Genomic DNA, 20,119 nt, shown 5'->3' on the forward strand with positions numbered 1-20,119 from the left:
AACAACGTGCGGATCGAAAAGAACGACGCCGTCTAGGGAAAAAAAAAAAAAAAACCTCTCGAACTCTTGGATTTCTCTGCCCTTCTATGTTGCGTTCGCGCCGGACCTTGCGCGCCGCAGGTTCCTCTCTAAGTGAGTACCCGATCTACCCGATCTACCCCGATCTGTCGAAGGTATATCGAGAGAAAAGGCTCACGATACTACACGATATACTACCATTACTACTACTACTACTATTACTACTACTACTACTACTACTACTACTACTACTACTACTACTATTACTACTATTACTACTACTGCTACTACTACTGCTACTGCTACTACTATCTTGCGTCTCGTTTTGAATCAAAAAAAAAATAAAAATAAAAATAAAAAAATAAAAAAAAAGAAACTCACCGAGAGAAAGCGGAGACTGAGCGCCTGTGTCTCTCCACCCTCCTCGAAATCAAGGAAGGGAGGGGTGGTGCGTAACGATCCGTGTTAAGATGCCGATACCTAAACCGAGAGAAAATTTTAGATCCGGCTGTGTTATTTAACTCGATTAAATAGTCGAGACGTCGAGAAAAATCGTCCTCGATGCTCGCGTGAGTACGCGGAGAGTGAGAGAGAGGGAGAGAAAGCGAGAGAACGAACGCGATGAATGAAAGGGACGAAGCGTATGAGGTCGATCGAGCGAAGACGGCGTGTAATCGTGCGCGTGTATGTGCGTGTGCGTGAGTCTCTACGTATCTAGTCGTCTGCAGAGAGGAAAGGAAGCCGAAGAAAAAGATGCGGATTCGCCGAAGGAAGCTGCGTGACGTTCTGGTCGTTCGTCAGTCGAATCGTTCAGGTCGAAAAGTCCCGCGGATTTTTCCGATTCCTTTCGTCTTGTCTTCTCGAAAATAGCCGCGTCGTAATGTACGCACTACGTATATATACATATATACATATATGTACGTATATTTATATATATACATATATATACATATATGAGTCCGTGAGAGTTGAGATGGCAACGTTGATTACAATCGTCGAGATGTATGCATATTGCATACCGTATTATTCTGTCCGTGCGACGAACATTTTTCGACGAGAAATATACGACGGGAGAGGGGGGAAAAAACGCGCACAGAAAAGTAAAAAGAAAAAGAAAGAAAGAAGAAACGTTCGAGAATAAGATAAGTTTGAAAAGTTTCGAGAAGCACCCTCCACGTTTGGTCTAAGACACGATACGCTTACTTTTTCTACTTTTTATTCCGTATTTTTATTCCGTATTGTATTTCCACAGACAAGGGCGGGAACATTTATCGAAACTATTTTTTCCCCGCGCGGAAAGGAGAACGTTCCTTGAGCATCCTTTCGAACGATTCCATTCCGTTTCTTCTCGTATCGCGAGAAAGGATGGACGATCAAAGAACCCCATTTTTCTCACTTCTCATCGACTCGTATATATATATATATATATATATTATATATGTACATATATTTATGTATATATCGTACGTGTGCACCCGTGGCACATTAGCGTACCTGTTTTCTTTACCTCCCGACACATCCCTTTCTTATCGAAGCAGCAGAGTTTCTATTTTTTGACTCGATTGTACCTGTTTAAGAAGTCGTAGGTTTAGTCGAGAAGAACCGACGAAGAAACCCGAAAGAAATCACCTCGTGTCCCTGCGTTCGATCGTTCCCCTTATATATATATATACATCATATTATCAGATCACCGTGTCCACGCGGATGTTCGTCCACAGATCTTGGAGCATCGCATGCGCGAAAAAGGGGAGGGAAAAAAGGGGATGAGAATGAGGGATGGAAAAGAGCGTGGAAAAATATATAATCGAGAGTTTGGGTTTCGGCGAGAGAAAGTCAACGAGAAAGTGATTAATTCGGTAGCTTCTATGCGTATAGAGACCGAGAGCAACTGCGCGTACCTAATGTCTAGGGCCTTAGATGATCGTTATTAAGTCGTTGAATTCTGGAATGTCTATAGAACGTTGACGTTGTGTACAGTCTATGATTCTTTTTAATTAGAGAAGCGTCTTCTTAGGAGACACGCGATTACGTTTACTCTGTGTATATATATATATATATATATATATATATATATATATATATATATATTCGTAAGAGGTGTTGTATCTTCAGAGTTTACGATTTTGTCGTAAAACCCTAGATTCGTTCCCAGCCCCGTTTTGGGAAAAAGATTCTTCCAGATCCGGTTCGTCGGATGGACGGAATCTTCCATCTTGTGCGAGTTAAAGAAAAAACGCTATTTTTCGGAGAAGAGATATTTTTTAGGTAAATCGCGGAATTGAATCGTCTGCAAAAAAAAAAGAAAAAAAATTTAGCGGAGTACAAAGAAAGTGCACCTAACTGTTCCTACCTGTGTTAATGTGTAGAGAAGAGTAATATATGTAAATAATATATATTTGGAGAAGAATTAGATCCTATCTGAAAAATCGTATTGAAAGTACTTGTTACGTAGCCTCCCGTAGACGCGTAAGTTCTATATATATATATATATATAGACACACTGTTGAAAAAGATAAAAGATTAAGATTCGATAAATTTATATCACGGAGAAATCGTCCATCCCGAGAAATCCGATCGTCGATCTTTTTCGCCAAAACGTGATTCGAAAGAAAGAAAAGAAAGAAGAAATCTATACGTATCTCGTTTTCTTTAACGAGGAAATTTCGACCGAGACGAGATACAAATAGTAGCGTAGATTCGTGTTCGTGATTGCCACGTATGCGTGAGAAGGGGCGGCAGCACGAAGACGAAACGCGGAAAAAAGAGAAAAAGATGAACAGCGTGCATTGTAACGCGGTAGACGAGGAAGCGTGCGTAGAGGAGGAAATAAGTGGCATAAGAGGAGATGCTTCCAACCGGGGATATATTTTCGTAGCTGAGAAACGTTTCAAGACCGTCTCTGCTCGATTCTCGGGCTGATGTCGGTGCGCGACTCCCTCTCCCAGAAGACAGAGATCGCGCGCGTATCGTGTAGGGAGAGCCCCGAGGTGACAAGGAGGGAAAGATCTAAATCTAACCCGAGGTCGAGGGATCGTGGATTCTCTTTTAGAACCCCACTCGTTCGTGCGTGTCTCTATATATTTCCCTTCCTCGATCGGATTTGACTCGCGCGCCGTTCGAGAAACACGAAATCTCTCCAACCAATGCTCGAGGAAATCTTTTATTTTTCTACTCTGATCTCTAGCGCTGCTCAAGCGTTGTCCCTGTGTTTCTCAGCGAGCCAAGAAAAAGGAGCCAAGAGAGAAAGAAAAGGAAAAAAAAAAAACAAAAACTTGTTGCGATTTTTAAAAGCGGGAGAGAAACCGTTTTTTGGCAACGGAACGCGGCGAGCGTTCCCCACGAACGAAAAGAAAAGAAAAATCCCGAGCAAAGCTCGAAACGAGCGATAACTCGAGAATACAGGCTGCTATATTTCGAACCGCTCCTCGAAGAATCGCGGTGAGAATGCGAGCTGGCATCATCCACTACCACATCTCGGGATCGTTGAATCGTCCCCCGCAGGGATAACCCCCTTCTTTCCCCCCGGTGTTTCCTTCCCCCGAAGATGGGACCGGAAATCGACGCACGCATTTCTCAAGGACATCTCCCCGACATCTCCGGACATCACCCTTCCACCTCGACGATGTTCTCACGATACTTTGAGTTTTCAAGCCGTGTTGGGGGACGACTCTGCTACGTTCGCAAGGTCCTAATATTCACTGAGCCTATAATATATTCACACTGAACACACTTTCCACTCAGTGTGCAACTCTGCTAACCGAGATAGGCATATAGAAAGAGAATAGAAAAGAAAAAAAGAAAAAAGAGGAAGAAAAGGGGGAAAAGTATACGAGAAGAATCGATGAAACAAGACGATCTCGTTTCCACGTTCTACGACTGATACCTGCCATTTCTCTTTCTCTCTCTCTCTCTCTTTCTCTCTCTCTCACTCTCTCTCTGTCTGTCTCCATACTTCGTGCCTGCACGAAAAGATCCCCCTCGAGACGTTGACAGTTGACTCGAGAACAACGATGTTACGCAAGGATTGTTAAATCTAAGGAGTTAATTAAGAGAGAAAAAGAACAGATTGAAAGGAAGAAAAAGAAAACGGATGAAGATTAGAAATAGAAGTTGTTCGAAACTGTATGTATCACGAGTCTCGCTTTATCCGACCCTGATTCTATCCATGATCTCTTCCATCCCTTGATCCCGACATCGTGTTTCGGATGAAAAGAGGGGGAAGAAAAAAAAGAAGAGAAAATGAAAAGAAAGCATCGTCGCAAGATTTTGAGACAATATTTACATTTCGCAAATCTTCCCCTCGATTTAGACAGATCGTGCAAGTCAAGGGTGCAGCGTCGAGACACCGATTGTGTGGATTGAAAAAAAAGAAAAAGGAAAAGGAAAAGGAACAAAGAAAAGAAAGAAAGAAAGAAGGAAAAAGGAAATAATAATAATACAACAAGAGAGAAAGAAAGAATGAATTCTGTTCAATTCGTTCTCTGATCCAACTTCAATCCCATTCCTTCGGTCCCTTTCTTTTTTTTTTTTTTTTTTTCTACGTTCATCCACGAGAGACGTTCTCTCTAACGGCCAACTCTCTCGTCACGTCCCATCGAAAAAAAAAAAAAAAAAGAAAAAGAAAAAAAAGAAATTATTCGATCACCATCGATTCAATGCTTCATTCATTCAATTGCCACGAGAGCTCGCCATCAACCATCAAAACCCGTCATTCACTCAAAACGATCGATTCACGCCATGGTAGAGAGAGTCACGTTCATCCCCCATCAACCAAGGGATCGCCGGGATCGTTTCGACCCTTCACCGACCAATTTGCAGATCATCTCTGTCCGTTCTCGAAGCAACGACCTTGAGATCATTCACGAATAATTATCCATCGCTGTTCACGCATTATATTTGTCCCTCCTCGTTCATGTACGAGAGTAGAATTGCCACCGAATCGCCCGCCCCCCGCTCGCCCACCCATCACCGCCGATCATTGACTCGTTTCACTCGTTTCCTCCTGCAGCCACCACCACACCATCACTGAAACAGACATTAAGACCGACCTAAAGAAGGGATCGATCGGTCGATCAATCATCTCTCACGCCTCTATCACGCTTTACTCATCTCACCGATCTCTCAGTTAAATAGTATTACCGATTCGATCTTGTCGTTCATCTTGTCATCCCGATTTTTATCTTTCGGAGACGGGGATTTCGAAGAGGATTTCGAATCGATCGTTTCCTTTTTTTTTTTTCTTTTTTTTTCTAGAACGTCGAGTTTTTTGGAGAATCGTCAGGGGTTTGAACAGAGGGAAGGGGGGAGGGGGATAATTTATTTATACCTCGCGCCACGAAATAGTCATCGCATCTCTCATCACACGTTCATCGTCGCTCGCCATTCTCTCGTCGCGTAGAGTTCGAAATGTAGCTATTTAGGCATGATGCATGCGTGTAAGGAGTGTAAGTGTAATAAGGCGAAGTAGTCGATTGTTTGCCACTCGTAGCATCACCGTCACCGTTCTTTAGGTACGTCTCTCTTTTCCAAAGATGCAAGCTTTTCTTTTCTTTGACGTCAAAGTTGAAAAAAAAGAAGCCAAGATCAAGACCTCTCTTACTCTCTGCTACTTTTTTTCCTTTTTTTTTTTTTTCTAAATCTAAATCCAAATTTTCTTTCACAACTTCATTGATCGAACGATGACGACGAAAACGAAGCTTGCGCAACGATATCATCAATTGCCCGTTACGGTAGTCGTAAAAAAGTATCTCACAGCTCTAGTTCTCATCTCGCTCTGACTAAACTCTACTAAGGTAGTAAGTCGTTGTTCAATCGTCTCGACTCACAGGGATTCCTCGACGATTGAGAGATAATATCAAGTGTGTATGAGATGAAGCACGATTTGAAAAGTGAATCGAAGGAATCCCCGTGGGGAGGAAAAAATTGGCCGGCGAATCGACGCCTCGCGCCATTTCTCAACCCGCCATTCCGAATCTCGCTTGAGTTCGAACTTGAATCAATCGAACGAGATAAAAATTATCTCTATTAGAGCGCGGATCGCATTTGTTCGTGTTTGTCCGTGTCCGATCACCGCTTGACATGACCTGTCGTCCACCTATCCCGCGTCACGCGACTCGTTCGCCGATCAATCCTTTGACAACTTTGATTTAGAAGGGAAAAAAAAAAAAGAAAACGCATGCGAGTAAATCGATGCGATCCTTTGTACCCTGATGCATGCTGCATGCACGCAGGCAACGTGTATATGTATATAAATATAAATACAAATATATATATATATATACATATATCTTCGACGCATCTCTCGCCATCTAGCCAGTCGTCTCGTTGATCGATTTGCGATCAGGTAAAAAAACATCATCATCCTTCATAGATCGCCATCATCATCCCATCCACGACATGAGTGGAGATGAGCGCGTTGAAGCGATCGTTCGGTTTATCTCTCGATCCTTGCATCTTCCTTTTTTCAATGATTTTTCAAAGATTGTGAAAATATTTCACGATTTAATAACGAGAAAAATATATAATCGTGGTAATATTCGATTAAATTCGTGCGATGAATGAGGAACGAGGCTCGTTTAAAAAATTATTTGAGAGAATATTCAGAGAAGGATCGAAGGGATAATTTCGTTTTTTCGAAAATATTTCTGCGGATAAACCGAGCAACGCTCTTCGCCTATGTTTCTCATAGTCATAAGGGTAAAAAAAAAAAAAAGAAAAAAGAAAAGAAAATTAGCAATTAAGGTAGAGCTAAGTTAGCCATAAGTCAAGCAATGGATGGCGGTTCCCCAATTCCGCTCAACTCGTTCGACTCGTTCTCTCCTCCCCGATCCGCCCTTCGGTTCACGATCGAAGCAACGGTAAATCGTCCGGCGATCGTTAATAACGTTGCAAGCGTTTAACGATGGCCGGCGATATAAATTCCTACGTGGCCGGAATGGGAATGAATGGCAGTAAATCGGGCGGATAATCTGACGCGGAATCTGATCACGTATTTCTCGTGATGAGAGAAAAGTTTTTTCCCCTTTCTTCGGTCGAATGAACGATCCGAGGGAGAAGAAAAGAAGAAGGAAAAAAGAAATTGCAAGGATGATCGAGATCGAAACCGTTTCCGATTCGAAATTGAAAACGAAGAGATCCTCTTTCGGATCTCCCTCGAAACGCAAACTTTTTCGAAACAAACCTCAAGTTTTTCTTTCGATCGTCTAAGATCTCGATCGTGTCGTGGACATCTCGTAAGAGGATGCAAAGATTTGATCAATTACGTAGCGAAAGGGTTGGGGAGGACGAGCGGGAAAGGGGAAGGCGGAGTTGGGAGGCCTTCGTGGTGAGCGAAGCATTATTAAATGTGGTGCCCCAATATTCTAGCTTTCTGAGGAGGTAAGGATATTCTTCACCCGACAAAGAAGCACTTCCAAGCCATCACCTATCCTTCGTTTCCATCTACGTGATTACCGTATTATGTAACGGAGTGTTTCGATGTTCCGTAGTAACACTTTCTCTTACACGCATACACTCTATCTCTCTCTCTCTCTCTCTCTCTCTCTCTCTTTCTCTCTCTCAAATAACTTCTCCGTTCTCTCTATCTGTGGCGTGGGATGGCCAGTAAGTTTTCGATGAAAGCAACTTTTTAGAGTCGGCGTGAAATCCCATGAAATTATTTATTTATCCTAACAATCGCGTCTCCTAATTTCCCCGACTTGGAAATTAGAATTTCTCTTAACCGACGTTCGAATTGAAGAAAAAAAATTCCTCCCCCTCCCGTCCGTTTTCTTCGTTCCACGATATTTTTCCTCGAGGCGAGTCGGAGGAGGAAGAGAAGAAGGAAAAATCTTCCTCCTCGAGTCTTCCAATTCGTTCTTCCATTTTCGTTATTGAGATTCTATATTCGTTGGGATAGAGGAGGAAATATACATATTTCTTTTTTTGATCGAAATAGTTAAAAGAACGAAGAAACGAGAGGGGAGGAAAAATCGTCGTCGAGAAAGATCCGTTTCGAAAACTGACCAACCATCCCGAATACTCTCTTTCTCTCTCTCTCTATCTATCTATCTATCTCTCTCTCTGTCCCTTTCTCTGGTGTGATCCGACTGTTCGCAACAATTCACGTAACACGCGCGCGGAAACGATCCGCGTCTTGGATTCCTTCCTTCCTTCCTTCCTTCCGTTCGCTCAGACGAACGAGGGACGAAAGAGGAGGAGGTAAAAATTATTTATCCGTCAGAGTTTCCCCGCGTGCTCGTGCAGCCGAAACACGACGATCGTAGATAGACGTATACACGTATACGTGTACTATTTGAACATATAGTGAACGTAGAGAAGGCCGCCTCGCGGCGGCAATCGGGGAAAAATCCGAGAGGATATCCACGATCGCCCCCCTCTACGTAGACCTGTGTTGTTTCCACACATTTTTTTTGGCACGATATAGATAACGCTGGAGAGAGGGGGGATCGAGGCTCGATCGCGATCCAAGATCGAGATCGATTCTTCGATTGGATTCCGTCGATCGATCCCTCGATCCCTGGGTGCTTTATCTTTGGGCCGAGATACGCGCGTGCACGTCATCTGGTTTTCGAGCGAATTTCGACCCGCGATCGAGGTAATTCCGATTTCCCTTCGACGAGATTTGACAAGATTGGAGTGGAAAAGCGAAAATTTGTATAAATTTGGGCGATTTCGATTTCGTTCGACGATGATTGAGATAAGATTGAAGCGGAAAATTTGTATAAATTTGAGCGATACGATTTAAGAAAAAAAGAAGGGTTCGTTGGACTTTGTTGTGATTGATTATTTGCCTCGATCGGAGGATCGACGCCGCCAGAAGAGGGGAGCGCGATATCTCCTGGACGCTGCGTACTCTGCTAGTTGATTAGTTAGAAAACTATCTAGTTGTGTTGATTCTGCTTGCGATCACGCGGCGGGATCTTGTAACGGAGAAGATCTCGCCGTGGGATCCTCACGCGGCCTGCCGACACCAGAGTAGATCAGACGAGCGTAGTAGGTACGTACACGAAATAATAAAGAGAGAGACACAATATACATAATACGTTCCGCTCAACAACTCCGATCCCTCCCCCGATTATCCCCATTTACCTTGGATTATTCCCGTGAATTCTCGTTCCCCGAATACATTCGTTCGAACACGTAATGAGTATATATATCTCTCGTATATACACGCAGGACATACACTTTGTTTGTAACTTTGTATCGTTGGTTTCGATATCGCTGCATGCTAAGTATGAACTTAACTGTCCGAGTACGAAGACGATCATCGTTTCTTTCATCATTAACGAAATATATCCAATTCCAATTCTTTTTAAAAAAGAATTATATCTGCAAGATTTTCATTCTTCGTTTTTTACAACGAAATTTCTCCATTTTTCCATTCGATAAATGCGACGAATCGAATCCTCGATTCGGATCGATCTCGATGGAGTTCCATTTTCGAAAAAAAAAAGAGAGATCGAAGCCAATCCAGACTCCGGACTCTGGCTCTTCCCCCGTTCGACAAAGCGATTAGAGCAAGTCGAAAAGTTGGCGGATCGGAACGGAAGGAGAAAACGGGTGACCCCGATTTCACGGCCGATTTGCGTTTCGACCGAAGCGATCGAGGGGAAGTTGGCCGCTGATCGTCCTCGTACTCGGCCACGACGGAGAGCGGACAGGCGAGCCGCCTCCGTCGCTCGTTGTTTCGTCGTCGTTTCGTCGAATACGTAACCGAGGTCGCAACCACTGATCCTCTCGTGGACGACGGCTCTTTTTCGCAGCTGGACGAGCTACGGATGGAAGTGCAGCGTAGGGATCAGGAGCTGCTCGCCATGTCCGCGAAAATGAAAACCCTCGAGGAGCAGCACCAGGATTATCAGCGGCACATCACTGTGCTCAAAGAGTCGCTCGCCGCCAAGGAGGAACACTACAACATGCTGCAGGCTGACGTGAGTCGATTCCACCACAAATAAATCACCGCCCTTGCCTTCGTCTCCTCCTTTCCTTTCCAGATCCCTCAAACGAAATCGAGAGGAAAATCGGTTACAAGGGAGAGGGGAATTTATTTCCATAATTAATTTATTATATAAGATCGCGATAATTTTATCAAAAAAGGGGGAAAAAAACAAAAGGGGAGAAAGTCGAAAACTTTTCACCGTTGAATTACGAGCTTCCGCCATAATCCCCGAGAAGACTCGTCCCATTCGAATTTCCCAGCGAGCAATCCCGCACCTTGATAAATGCACCGGTAAATGCACCGGTAAACGCAGCAGCAGAGAAGGGGGGGGGGAGGAGGGGATCGTACGTACGGGGGTTGAAACTGGGGAAAATCGACTTTACGGGGAGGTGGTTATAGGGGAAAGGAAAGGCCAGGCTGGTGCGGGAAACTAGGTCGTGCAAAGCTTCTCCTCCTCCTCCGGTTCCCTCGTCCCTCTCCTTCGTCCGACTGGACTCGTCGCGGCAGAGTTTTCGCGTCGCGTGCAGAACGCCTCCCGTGCAATGCGGCGGATTGAATAGGTCCTGACCCACCCCCTACTCCCCACTCCACTCCACCTACGTTCACCTGACAAGGTACGATGACCCGGCTTGTGCGTGATTACGTGCGTGCAGGTGGAGGAAATGCGGCAGCGGCTCGAGGAGAAGAACCGGATGATCGAGAAAAAGACGCAGGCCGCGATGCAGGCGCAACAGGAGCGGAATCGTATGAACACCGAGCTCACCGAGCTCAAGGATCATATGGACATTAAGGACAGGAAGATCAACGTGCTTCAGCGCAAGGTGAGTGGCCTTCGATTCTTTTTTTTTTTCTTCGATATATATCTCGGTAACTTGAAAAAGATAATTGGAACGATTAGAAAGGATTTTCTTTTTTACGCGATTCATCACAGTTTTAAAAAGTTTTTCGTTCGTATCGGTGGTTGTAAGAATATTTGCAAGTTCTTTTTTAAGAAAATTATTGATGATAACGATAAATACTATGTAAATGTTTTTAAATGTAACGATTATATTTATATTTACGAGTTTGCAAAAAGTGATGATGCCAAATCGAAAAGGATGATTTCCATCTCGGATAGAGATAAAGATAATAACCACCGGTATGAATTAAAGTCGAATTATATAAATTCATTTCATTTTCATACCACTTTACCGATTCTATTATTTCTCGTTTCGCGGGGGATATAATTTATCCGTTATTCGAAAAGACGTTCATTACTTCACATTCCTCCTCTGTAATCGAAACGATTACGCGAGAGCAAAGACTTATTCTTAAAATTCTCAATCATCAACGATGAATAAAAAAAAGAAAATATATATATACATATAAAATATAATTAAATCTGGCTACTCTACGAACGATCGAAAGAAGCGATCCCGATCTCTCGATCGTCTAATCTGGCGGTAATTAGTTTCCGCCAGGTGGGGGAAAGGGATTTGGGGGCAGCCGATTAATCCGTCGGCCGGATCAAAGAGGAAGCGCACGCTTAGCGTTGAATATTCGTAGGATGCGACCGCGGGAGTGCGCATGAGTGTGAATCTTGCTGTCGATTGGAATGAGTGTGAGGCGTGCGCGCGACCGCGCGACATACTTTTTGTAATAATGTTTTCCTTAGTCTGTGCTGTGTAAAGGCTGTAGTACGTAAACCACCCCGAGATCCCGCGTTATCTTTAAGTTCGCACCGCCCCTTTTTTTCTTTTAAATCCGCCCGATTTCTTTTGTACGATTCATCTCCGTCGAATTTTCAATAAAACGAACCATTTGGAAATTTTATATATATTGGTTGCCTTCTTTTTCTTTTTTTTTTACGCTCTCCACCTACGCACCACCCATCCCTACATTTCGTTGCGCCTTTTCTTTTTTTTTTCTCGCGTGTGTATTGTTTTTTATCGGTGATCGACGACGAGCCAAGATCGAGAGAAGGAAGTTGGAAAAAAATAACGTTTCCTCGAACGGGGATCAAAGGCTGTCGTTGATTACCGACGCGTCTATATTAGGTAGAGGAAAATTAAGCTTGGCTGTATTGTATTTCTTTCCCGTGGAAAGCACCAAAGCTTATTAATTAATTTTCTTTCTTTCTTTTTTTTTTTCAATCCACGATTTATTTCCGTTCCGCGAATTAGACGCCGTATCATTATTGTTATTATTATATTGCTGCGTATCGCGAGTGCCTGGTCGAGTAAATGAGCTGTACACCTGTGAACAATGGCCGTGAAGATCGGTGACACGAGATGGCAGGTAAGTAAGGAATTAACGTTTAAAGAGTTGAACGTACAAGTAACACGAATAACACGAGATAATGGAGATAAAAATATATACTTTGCTAACTAACGACTAAAAAAAGATATTTACCCTTAATCTCGCGCTCACCAATTCCATCTCCTTCTCATAAAGTTCCCTCATCTCCAAGAATTTCCTTCTTCTCCTCAAACCCTTGGCTTTCCACTTCCATCACGGAGAAGTAAGAGAGATGGGTGAACCGTAACCGATTGTGAGTTCAGATCGAGAATCTGGAGGATCTGCTAAAAGAGAAGGACAACCAGGTCGACATGGCCAGGGCGCGTTTAACGGCAATGCAGGCGCACCACTGCAGCAGCGAAGGCGCGCTCAGTAGCCTGGAGGAGGCGATAGGAGATAAGGAGAAGCAAATGGCACAATTAAGGGAGCAGAGGGATCGGGCCGAGCAGGAGAAACAGGAGGAAAGGGAGTTGCACGAGAGGGAGATCGCCGAGTACAAAATGAAGATACATGCCCTCGAGTCGGAGGTGGGTTCCCTATTTCCTCTATCTAAATCTCGATGCATTCTTCCTTTTCCAAATTCTCCAAATCGAATCGAGTTTATTATTCGTTAACAAGATCGAGATAGACGTACCATTTTACACTTTAACGATGATAAAGTAAAAATTGGAAACGTTTTCCTTATGATTTATCGATTCAAACGAATACGAATGTATCGATATTAAGTATTCATCAAAGGTGCATCCAGTTCCAAGCACGCGTTCAAAGCGCACTCCTCCCCCTCCCCGTTTAACATTGTTTCAGTCGATACGATCGATAATTCCCAAGCGGAGCTTCCATGAAACTTTAACTCCTTCGGCTCCCGGTTAAAGGAGAGGAAAGAGAAAATCGGCTCGAGAAATTTCTCGAAATTTCTGTTTCCTTGCCTCCCCTGCCAAGGAGTCGATCAACCGTGTCCGACCCCGTTGAATTTTGCCCCGTTTGTTCAAGGTGGAGAAATTGGGCGCCCGGTTGGAGAGGGCGCAAGCGGAGAAAGATCGACTGGAGGCGAAGCTGGAAAGCTCGCAGTCGGAGCTCGGCAAGAGCAAAGCCGAGCTGGACAAAGCGGCGTCCGAGGTTGGGCGCAGCGGGGCCGACTGGGAGGCTGCCAAGCAGAGGTTGACCAGGCTCGAGCTCGAGAACGAGAGGCTGAGGCACGAGATCGAGAGGTCTCAGACCAGTTACGGGAGGAGCACCCTCAATTCCTCTCAGGAGATGGACAGGATCCAGGAGAGGGCCGAGAAGGCGGCCGCCGAGCTCAGGAGGGCCCAGGCCGAGCTCAGAGTCACGCAAGCAGACAACGAGAGAGCTAGGGCCGAGGCAGCTGCTCTCCAAGAAAAGGTAAAGTATTTATTTTCTTGTAGGTAGAAAAATAACACTCGACTCGTCTATTTTTATAAAAATTGTCGAGAGAGAAAGTATAAAGGGTAGAGGTGTATATAGTTTATTATAGAAAAGTATATAGGTTCTCTTCTAAAGAAACAGAATTGGAAAACATTCTATCTCGATGTATCTTTCGTAACGCGGAAATGGATATCCACGAGCGAATCTATCAACCGCGAAATTGACGGACGAAATCCCCAACGGAATTTTCGTCGAGTCGAATAATCAGGAAAGATCCGTTCTTCCAACCAATTAATCACCGAGGTATCCCAAACTATAGCTTTCTACTCCTGTAATCCGTGTAACCGTTAACGAACGGCCAAGTCGATCCGAATTCCACCGAGTCGAGGAACCAAGAACAATCACTTTTAATCGGAATCGATTCATTGGGGGCGAATTCGCGATCTCTGATCCATATTCGGGGAGAGGGAGGGAGGGATAGTCGGATCTAATTTCCAATCACGCTCTCGTTCTTCTCGGGCCACCGTCGATGGCGCGAAACGAACCGATAATGAAACTGGCGTCCAAGTGGGCGGAAAATTGCACGCAGCTTCGTACTCGAGTGCAATCCGAGACACCTGGCTAGAATTCTCCTAAAGATTGCTCGTTATTCCTCGTTCAGATCCGTTCCTCTTCGTTTCTCTCCTTTTCTTAATCTCGGGATGGCCAATTCATCGTCTAACGAAAATATTAACATAAGTTTGGGAACATAAGTATAAAAGAGAAATTAATTTTAATTGACGAAACGATTATTAAGAAAGATTTACGAGAATCGCGAAGACGAGTCGAGTCCAATGAAGAATTACGATTTACGAGATTTACGAGAATCGCTCGAGTTGTTCGACGAGTCGAGTTCAATGAAGAATTGGAGATTGGAAAAAATTTCTCGTTCGATTTTTCAAGGTGGAGAAGAGCCAGGGTGAGGTATACAGGCTGAAAGCCAGATTGGAAAACGCCCAGGGTGAACAGGAGAGTCTGCGGGATGAATACGATCGGGCACAGGCGTCGGTGGCTCGTCTGCACTCGGAACGGGACAAGGCGATCGCGGAGCTCGAGAAAACGCAAGAGGAACTGGAACGGACCCAAGCTACCCTAGGCAAGGCGCAACTTCAACAGGACAAATTGCAGAATCTATTGGACAAAACGCAGAGCGAGGTGGACAAGCTTCAGGAGAAACTGGACAAAACGCAAACGGAAATTCGCAGGGTGAGTCTGCTGAAAACTTTATTTTTTCGCAAGATGGCCTTAGAGCACTTTATAATTTGTATTTATAAGCATAATAAGGAAGTAAATGTGAAAACATGTTGAATTCGATTCTGAAACAGATGCAAATGGAGAGGGAAAAGCAGAACTACGATTTCGAAAACGTGCAAAGTCAATTGGACAAAGCGCTCGGCCAATCGACCAGGATGCAGAAAGAGAGGGAGACGATTCAATTGGAAGTGGACCGGTTGCAGGACAAATACGAGAAGGCTCAGGTATTTCGCAACGAGAATTTAACAACGATAATGCATCTCGCGCACTATCACATCTACTTCTTTTTGCACCGATAGATGATAATGCAGCGGCTGCAGAAGGAGAGAGATGGGTTCCAAGAGGAGACGGACAAACTGCACGAGAGGATAGAGTTCCAGCAGAATCAAATAGCGAAGATGCAACGGGATAAGGAGAACGTGTTGTCGGAGCTGGAATTGGTGAAAGAGAGATGGGAGAAGGCTCACAACTCCCATCAAAAGTTAACCGTAAGTAAGAGTCCAAGTAACTAATCGACGGTGATGAGCGGAACGACGTGATTTGATCTGTCGATTCTTTGCTACAGCTCGAACGAGACGACGCTCTCACCGAAATCGAGATCCTGAAGGAGAAGTTGGAGAAGGCCCAATACTCGATGAACAAGGCGCACGAGGAACGGGAGAACGCGAACAAGGAGTTCGAGAAGATGTTGGAGAAGTACGACAGGTGAGTGTTCGGAAGAAAAGAAAAGAAAAGAAAGAATGGGACGGGCGAGAGATGGAAAGTTGTGTTCATATATATGTTTGGACGGACAGAGCCCAGAGCGAGGTGTATCGGCTGCAGAATCGAATCGAGGTGATGGAGGCGGACAAAGATAGGCTGGAGCTGGAGGCCGAGAAGCAACAAATGTTGGCGACGAAGAGCCGCGACGAGGCGAGGAAAGCGCAGGAGGAGTTGGCTCGGGTGCAAGAGATGTACGACCGAGCCGCTCTTCAACTGGGCCGCACGAAGGAGCACGAGGAGAAGTCGAAGGAGGATCTGGACAGATTGACGGTCGATCTGGAGATGGTGCGGGAGCGTTACGAGAAGTCGCAGATCGAGTTGAGGAGGTTGCAAAACGAGAGGGAGAAATTGGTGGCGGACAACGAGAGGATCAGTTTCGAATTGGAGCGCGCCCACTCGCAGCTGACCAAGGCCCAGGCGGCCACCGACAAGACGCAGGAGGAGTTGGCGCGGATGCAACTGGAGATCGAGAAGATGTACGAGAAGCACGACAGGCAGCAGGCCGAAGTGAGAAAGGCGCAGGCGGAGACGGAACGGCTGCGAGTGGAGGCGGAGAGCGCGCGGGAGGAATGCGAGAGGTACGCGGCCAGGTTCGGCAAGTATCAGGAAAATCAGGAACGGCAGAAGGAGGAGCACGAGTGGGCGAAGCTGGAGGTGGAGCGGCTCCGCGATCGGCTGGAGAAGGCGTTGGCGGAGCTCGAGCGCGCGAGGAAGGCCGAGCAGGACGCCTCGAGGCTGCGCGCCGATCTGGAACGTGCGGAGGGAGCGCGAGGTAAATACCAGTACGAGCAAGAGAAGTGGCAGAGCGAGGGTAGTAGGCTGCAGCAGGAGGTGGAGAAGCTGCGGGAACGTCTGGAGGGCCGTGAGACGGAGCTGAAGAGGACGCAGTCGAGCAACGCCGAGCTCGAGGCGAAGCTGCACGAGACGCAGCTTCAGCTCGAGCGGGCGCGCGAGGAGACCAACAAGGCGACCGCGGCGCAGGAACGGAATCGCGGCGAGATCGAACGCGCTAGAATCGAAACCGAGAAGATACGCGATCGTCACGACAAGGTGAAGGCGAGAGCGGACGCCCTGGAGGCGGACAACGAGAAGCTCCGGGTGGAGATCGTACGGTTGGAGAGGTTGATGCAAACCGAGGGTAAGACCAGATCGGAGAGCGCGAGCATCGAGGTGGAGCGGCTGCGCGCGAGCCTGGACAAGGCGATCGTGGGACGCGACCAGGTGGAGCTCGAGGCGGGGAGATTGGCCAAGGAGCTGGAGAAGGCGCACATGCAGACGGCCAAGTATCAGGAGGCCGCCGAGGCGAACAAGAAAGAGTTGGAACGGCTCGCGGCCGAGACGCAGCTGCTCAGGGACGAGCGGGAGGCGCTGAGGCAAGAGTTGAGGCGGGTGCAACAGCAGCAGCAGCAGCAACAGCAGCAGCAACAGATGGCCGGGAGCGAGGAGATGGCGCACCTCCAGCACGAGTTGCAACTGGCTCAACGGGAGCGCGACAAGATGGCCGCGATCCTCGAGAATCGGGAGAAACACTCGGAGAAGATCGAGAAGGTGAAGGAGAAGCTGGAGGCGGAGGCGAAGCAGTTGCAAGTGGAACGGGATCAGCTGGTGATACAGTTGGAGAAGTCGCAGGAGATGCTGGTCAACTTCCAGCAAGAGTTGGAGACGAACGAGGCCGAGTTGAAGCGTCAGCGGGACGAGGTGCGCCGACTGCAACAGTTGCAGCAGCAGAGGGTGCACGCGCAGACGCCGGATAGGGCGGCGAAGGAGGCCCTCGAGGCGCAGATGCGAGAGGTCCATCGGTTGGGGCAGCAGGTGCAGAGCCTGACTCAGGCGCAGACGAAGGAACGACAGAGGGCCGAGCAGGCCGAGAAACGGGTGCAGGAACTTCAGAAGCAGATCGCGTCGAGGGATGCGAGCGTGGCGGCCGCCGGTGGCGCGAACGAGGCACAGCTCGAGCAATGGAGGAAGCTATGCGAGACGGAGAAACAGAGGGCGGACGCGGCCGAGAGGCAGGCCGCCGACTTGCAAAAGCGTATCCAGAACACCGAGAGGCAGTTGCACGCTCAACAACAGCAGATCCAGCAGATGCAGGTGACGATGCAGCAGCAACAACAGCAGCTACAGCAGCAACAACAGCATCCGCAACAGCAAAACGGCCAGGAGGTCGCCAGGCTGAGAAAGGAATTGGAACGCGCTCAAGAGAACGTTAAGCAGGCGGGCGTGGAGCGCGAGCGGTTCCAGGATCAGCTCGAAAAGCTGTGCCAGGAGCTGCAGAAATCTCAGGTTAGCAGCAGCACGGCCTGCACTCGCTCGCGCGCTAACCTACTACTACTACTGCTACTACTACTACTACTACTACTACTACTACTACTACTACTATTACTACTACTACTACTACTACTACTACTACTACTACTATTACTACTACTACTACTACTACTACTACTACTACTACTACACTACTACAGCCTACATCCGCACCATAATATGCCTGCACTATGTCTCTCTGCCTATGTATTACCGTTGGCTGATCGTTGTCGACTGGCTACCGACACATCATCGCGCCTCCTCGTCTCTCTATGTCTTCTCATTTCAACCGCAGCCTCTGCCTTCGTCGTCGACGAAGCAGAAACTCGCCCACAGCTCATTATACACGCCGCAAATAACAGACAAAAAAAAATAATAATAACGATCGAATCATATCAGATATTATATACGTATGTAACAGAACGATAACGATCGAACGATATATCGTGTATATATATATACATGTATAAAACATATATATATACGTATACAGATGAAATCGGAAAAAAAAAAAAAAACAAAAACCATGATGCACCCGCACAATCTTTCTCATCTTACGTTGCGTATATGTATATCTCGGGGCGTCCGTCACACTTCACAGCGAAGCGCAACATCGCCTTCACCATTTATCATCATCCTCCTCGAATTTTTTTTTTCAAATCCAATCCTCTATTTCCTATCCTTTCGTTTCCTCGTCCGAAAGAAAAAAAAAAAAAAAAAAGAAAAAACGTTTCCAACCTTACGAACCCATTGCGATTTCAGCTCTCAAGCACAGCCATTCGCGCTCATATTGCTCTTCCTTTACGTTTCTCGAGTATGTTCGATGGTTATGCCGTTTTTTATCTTGTTATGTTTATCTTGTCGTTATATCACCACGTTATATCGGCACGGGAGATGATCAGAGAGGCGATGAGATCACGAAAGAAAAAAAAAAAAAAAGAAAGAAAGAAAGAAAAAATGACACGGGTTCAACGTTTCGATGGAAACGGAATGGAATGGAGCGGAATAACGGAGATCGCGATGATCGTCTCTTTCGTCGATTCTTTCATCATCGACTGGTTATTGTTACTGCTGCAAATAATTTTGTTGCGCGTCCCTCGTCTCAGCGATGAGCAAATCTTATTACGATTATCGCATTACTTTTTCTTTTTTTTTCCCCTTACGTTCCCCCAATTCTTTTTTTTTTTTTTTACTTTCGTTTTTGAGAGCATGCCGTACCATGTATTCGAGATAGAAAATGGATAGAATCGGCATTATTGCGCAAGATATTGCGATGTACGATGCGATGTCACGATGTTTCGAGTTCTTGTCTGCGTACACGATCGAGCATAAAAGTTTTTTGGGAATGATTTTTTTTTTTCTCTTTTCACACATCGAATGCACAAAAGAATGCGTTTCCTTGCGCACCTACTTGGTATACCATACGAGTATATATATATATATATCACCCTCGGGACATTTTTTATCTCGACGCATACACGATTTTTATCTATTGTGTATTTTGTACATATTATTATTATTATACTTCGCTATGAACGTCACTTAGATTTTTACCAGGGAATTTTGCGAATTTCTTATTCGTCTAACTTGTTTTTTAATTGCGTTCCCATGCATCTCTCATTTACGAAAACCGTGGCCATCGCGATCGATTCGATTCGATTCGAAGAAAATCGAATCTCAAATTCGAAACGCGCGTGAAAATAATTATATAGAGAGTAAGAGAAAGAGAAAGATCGGACGTAATGGTCACGGGTCATGCAAGCGAAGCGGCTTTCATTTGCCTTAGCTTTAGCTATCTGGTGGATACGGGGAGTAACGAAAGATTGACGAGATTCGTTTCGACGCAGGTGGACTTGCACGAAGCGAACAAGAAACTGCAAGCTGGCGCCGCGAAGGCTGGTATCGATACTACTCAAGAGAGAAGACAATTGGAGGAGCAGAAACGCCAACTGGAAGAACAGAGAAGACAGACGGAAGAACGAGCGAAGTCCGTAGATCAGAAAGCTAGAACGATAGAGGAGAAGGAGAGGACGCTCCAAAGTCTCGACCAGGATTTGAAGAAACGGAAAGCGAAGATGGATCAGTTGGAGCAGCAGTTACAAAGGGTAAAAAATCGATAAATAATCGGGATAATTGAAA

At 45.8% G+C, this 20,119-nt stretch overlaps 1 protein-coding gene across 4 annotated transcripts in view; it reads left to right on the plus strand.

Annotated features, from left to right (window-relative positions):
* brp (bruchpilot) overlaps positions 1–20,119 on the plus strand; it is a 53,863-nt gene that overhangs the window by 32,551 nt on the left and 1,193 nt on the right. For 3 of the 4 annotated variants that reach the window (XM_026442598.1, XM_006561509.3, NM_001256039.1), the window contains 10 exon segments: positions 9,783–9,950; positions 10,612–10,779; positions 12,499–12,762; positions 13,226–13,615; positions 14,561–14,863; positions 14,983–15,135; positions 15,211–15,399; positions 15,477–15,616; positions 15,706–17,956; positions 19,828–20,085. In XM_026442598.1, the coding sequence (XP_026298383.1) occupies positions 9,783–9,950; positions 10,612–10,779; positions 12,499–12,762; positions 13,226–13,615; positions 14,561–14,863; positions 14,983–15,135; positions 15,211–15,399; positions 15,477–15,616; positions 15,706–17,956; positions 19,828–20,085 (4,284 nt within the window). 4 annotated transcript variants of the gene reach the window in all.

The sequence above is a fragment of the Apis mellifera genome, linkage group LG9 (assembly GCF_003254395.2).
Source record: "Apis mellifera strain DH4 linkage group LG9, Amel_HAv3.1, whole genome shotgun sequence".
Lineage (NCBI taxonomy): Eukaryota > Metazoa > Arthropoda > Insecta > Hymenoptera > Apidae > Apis > Apis mellifera.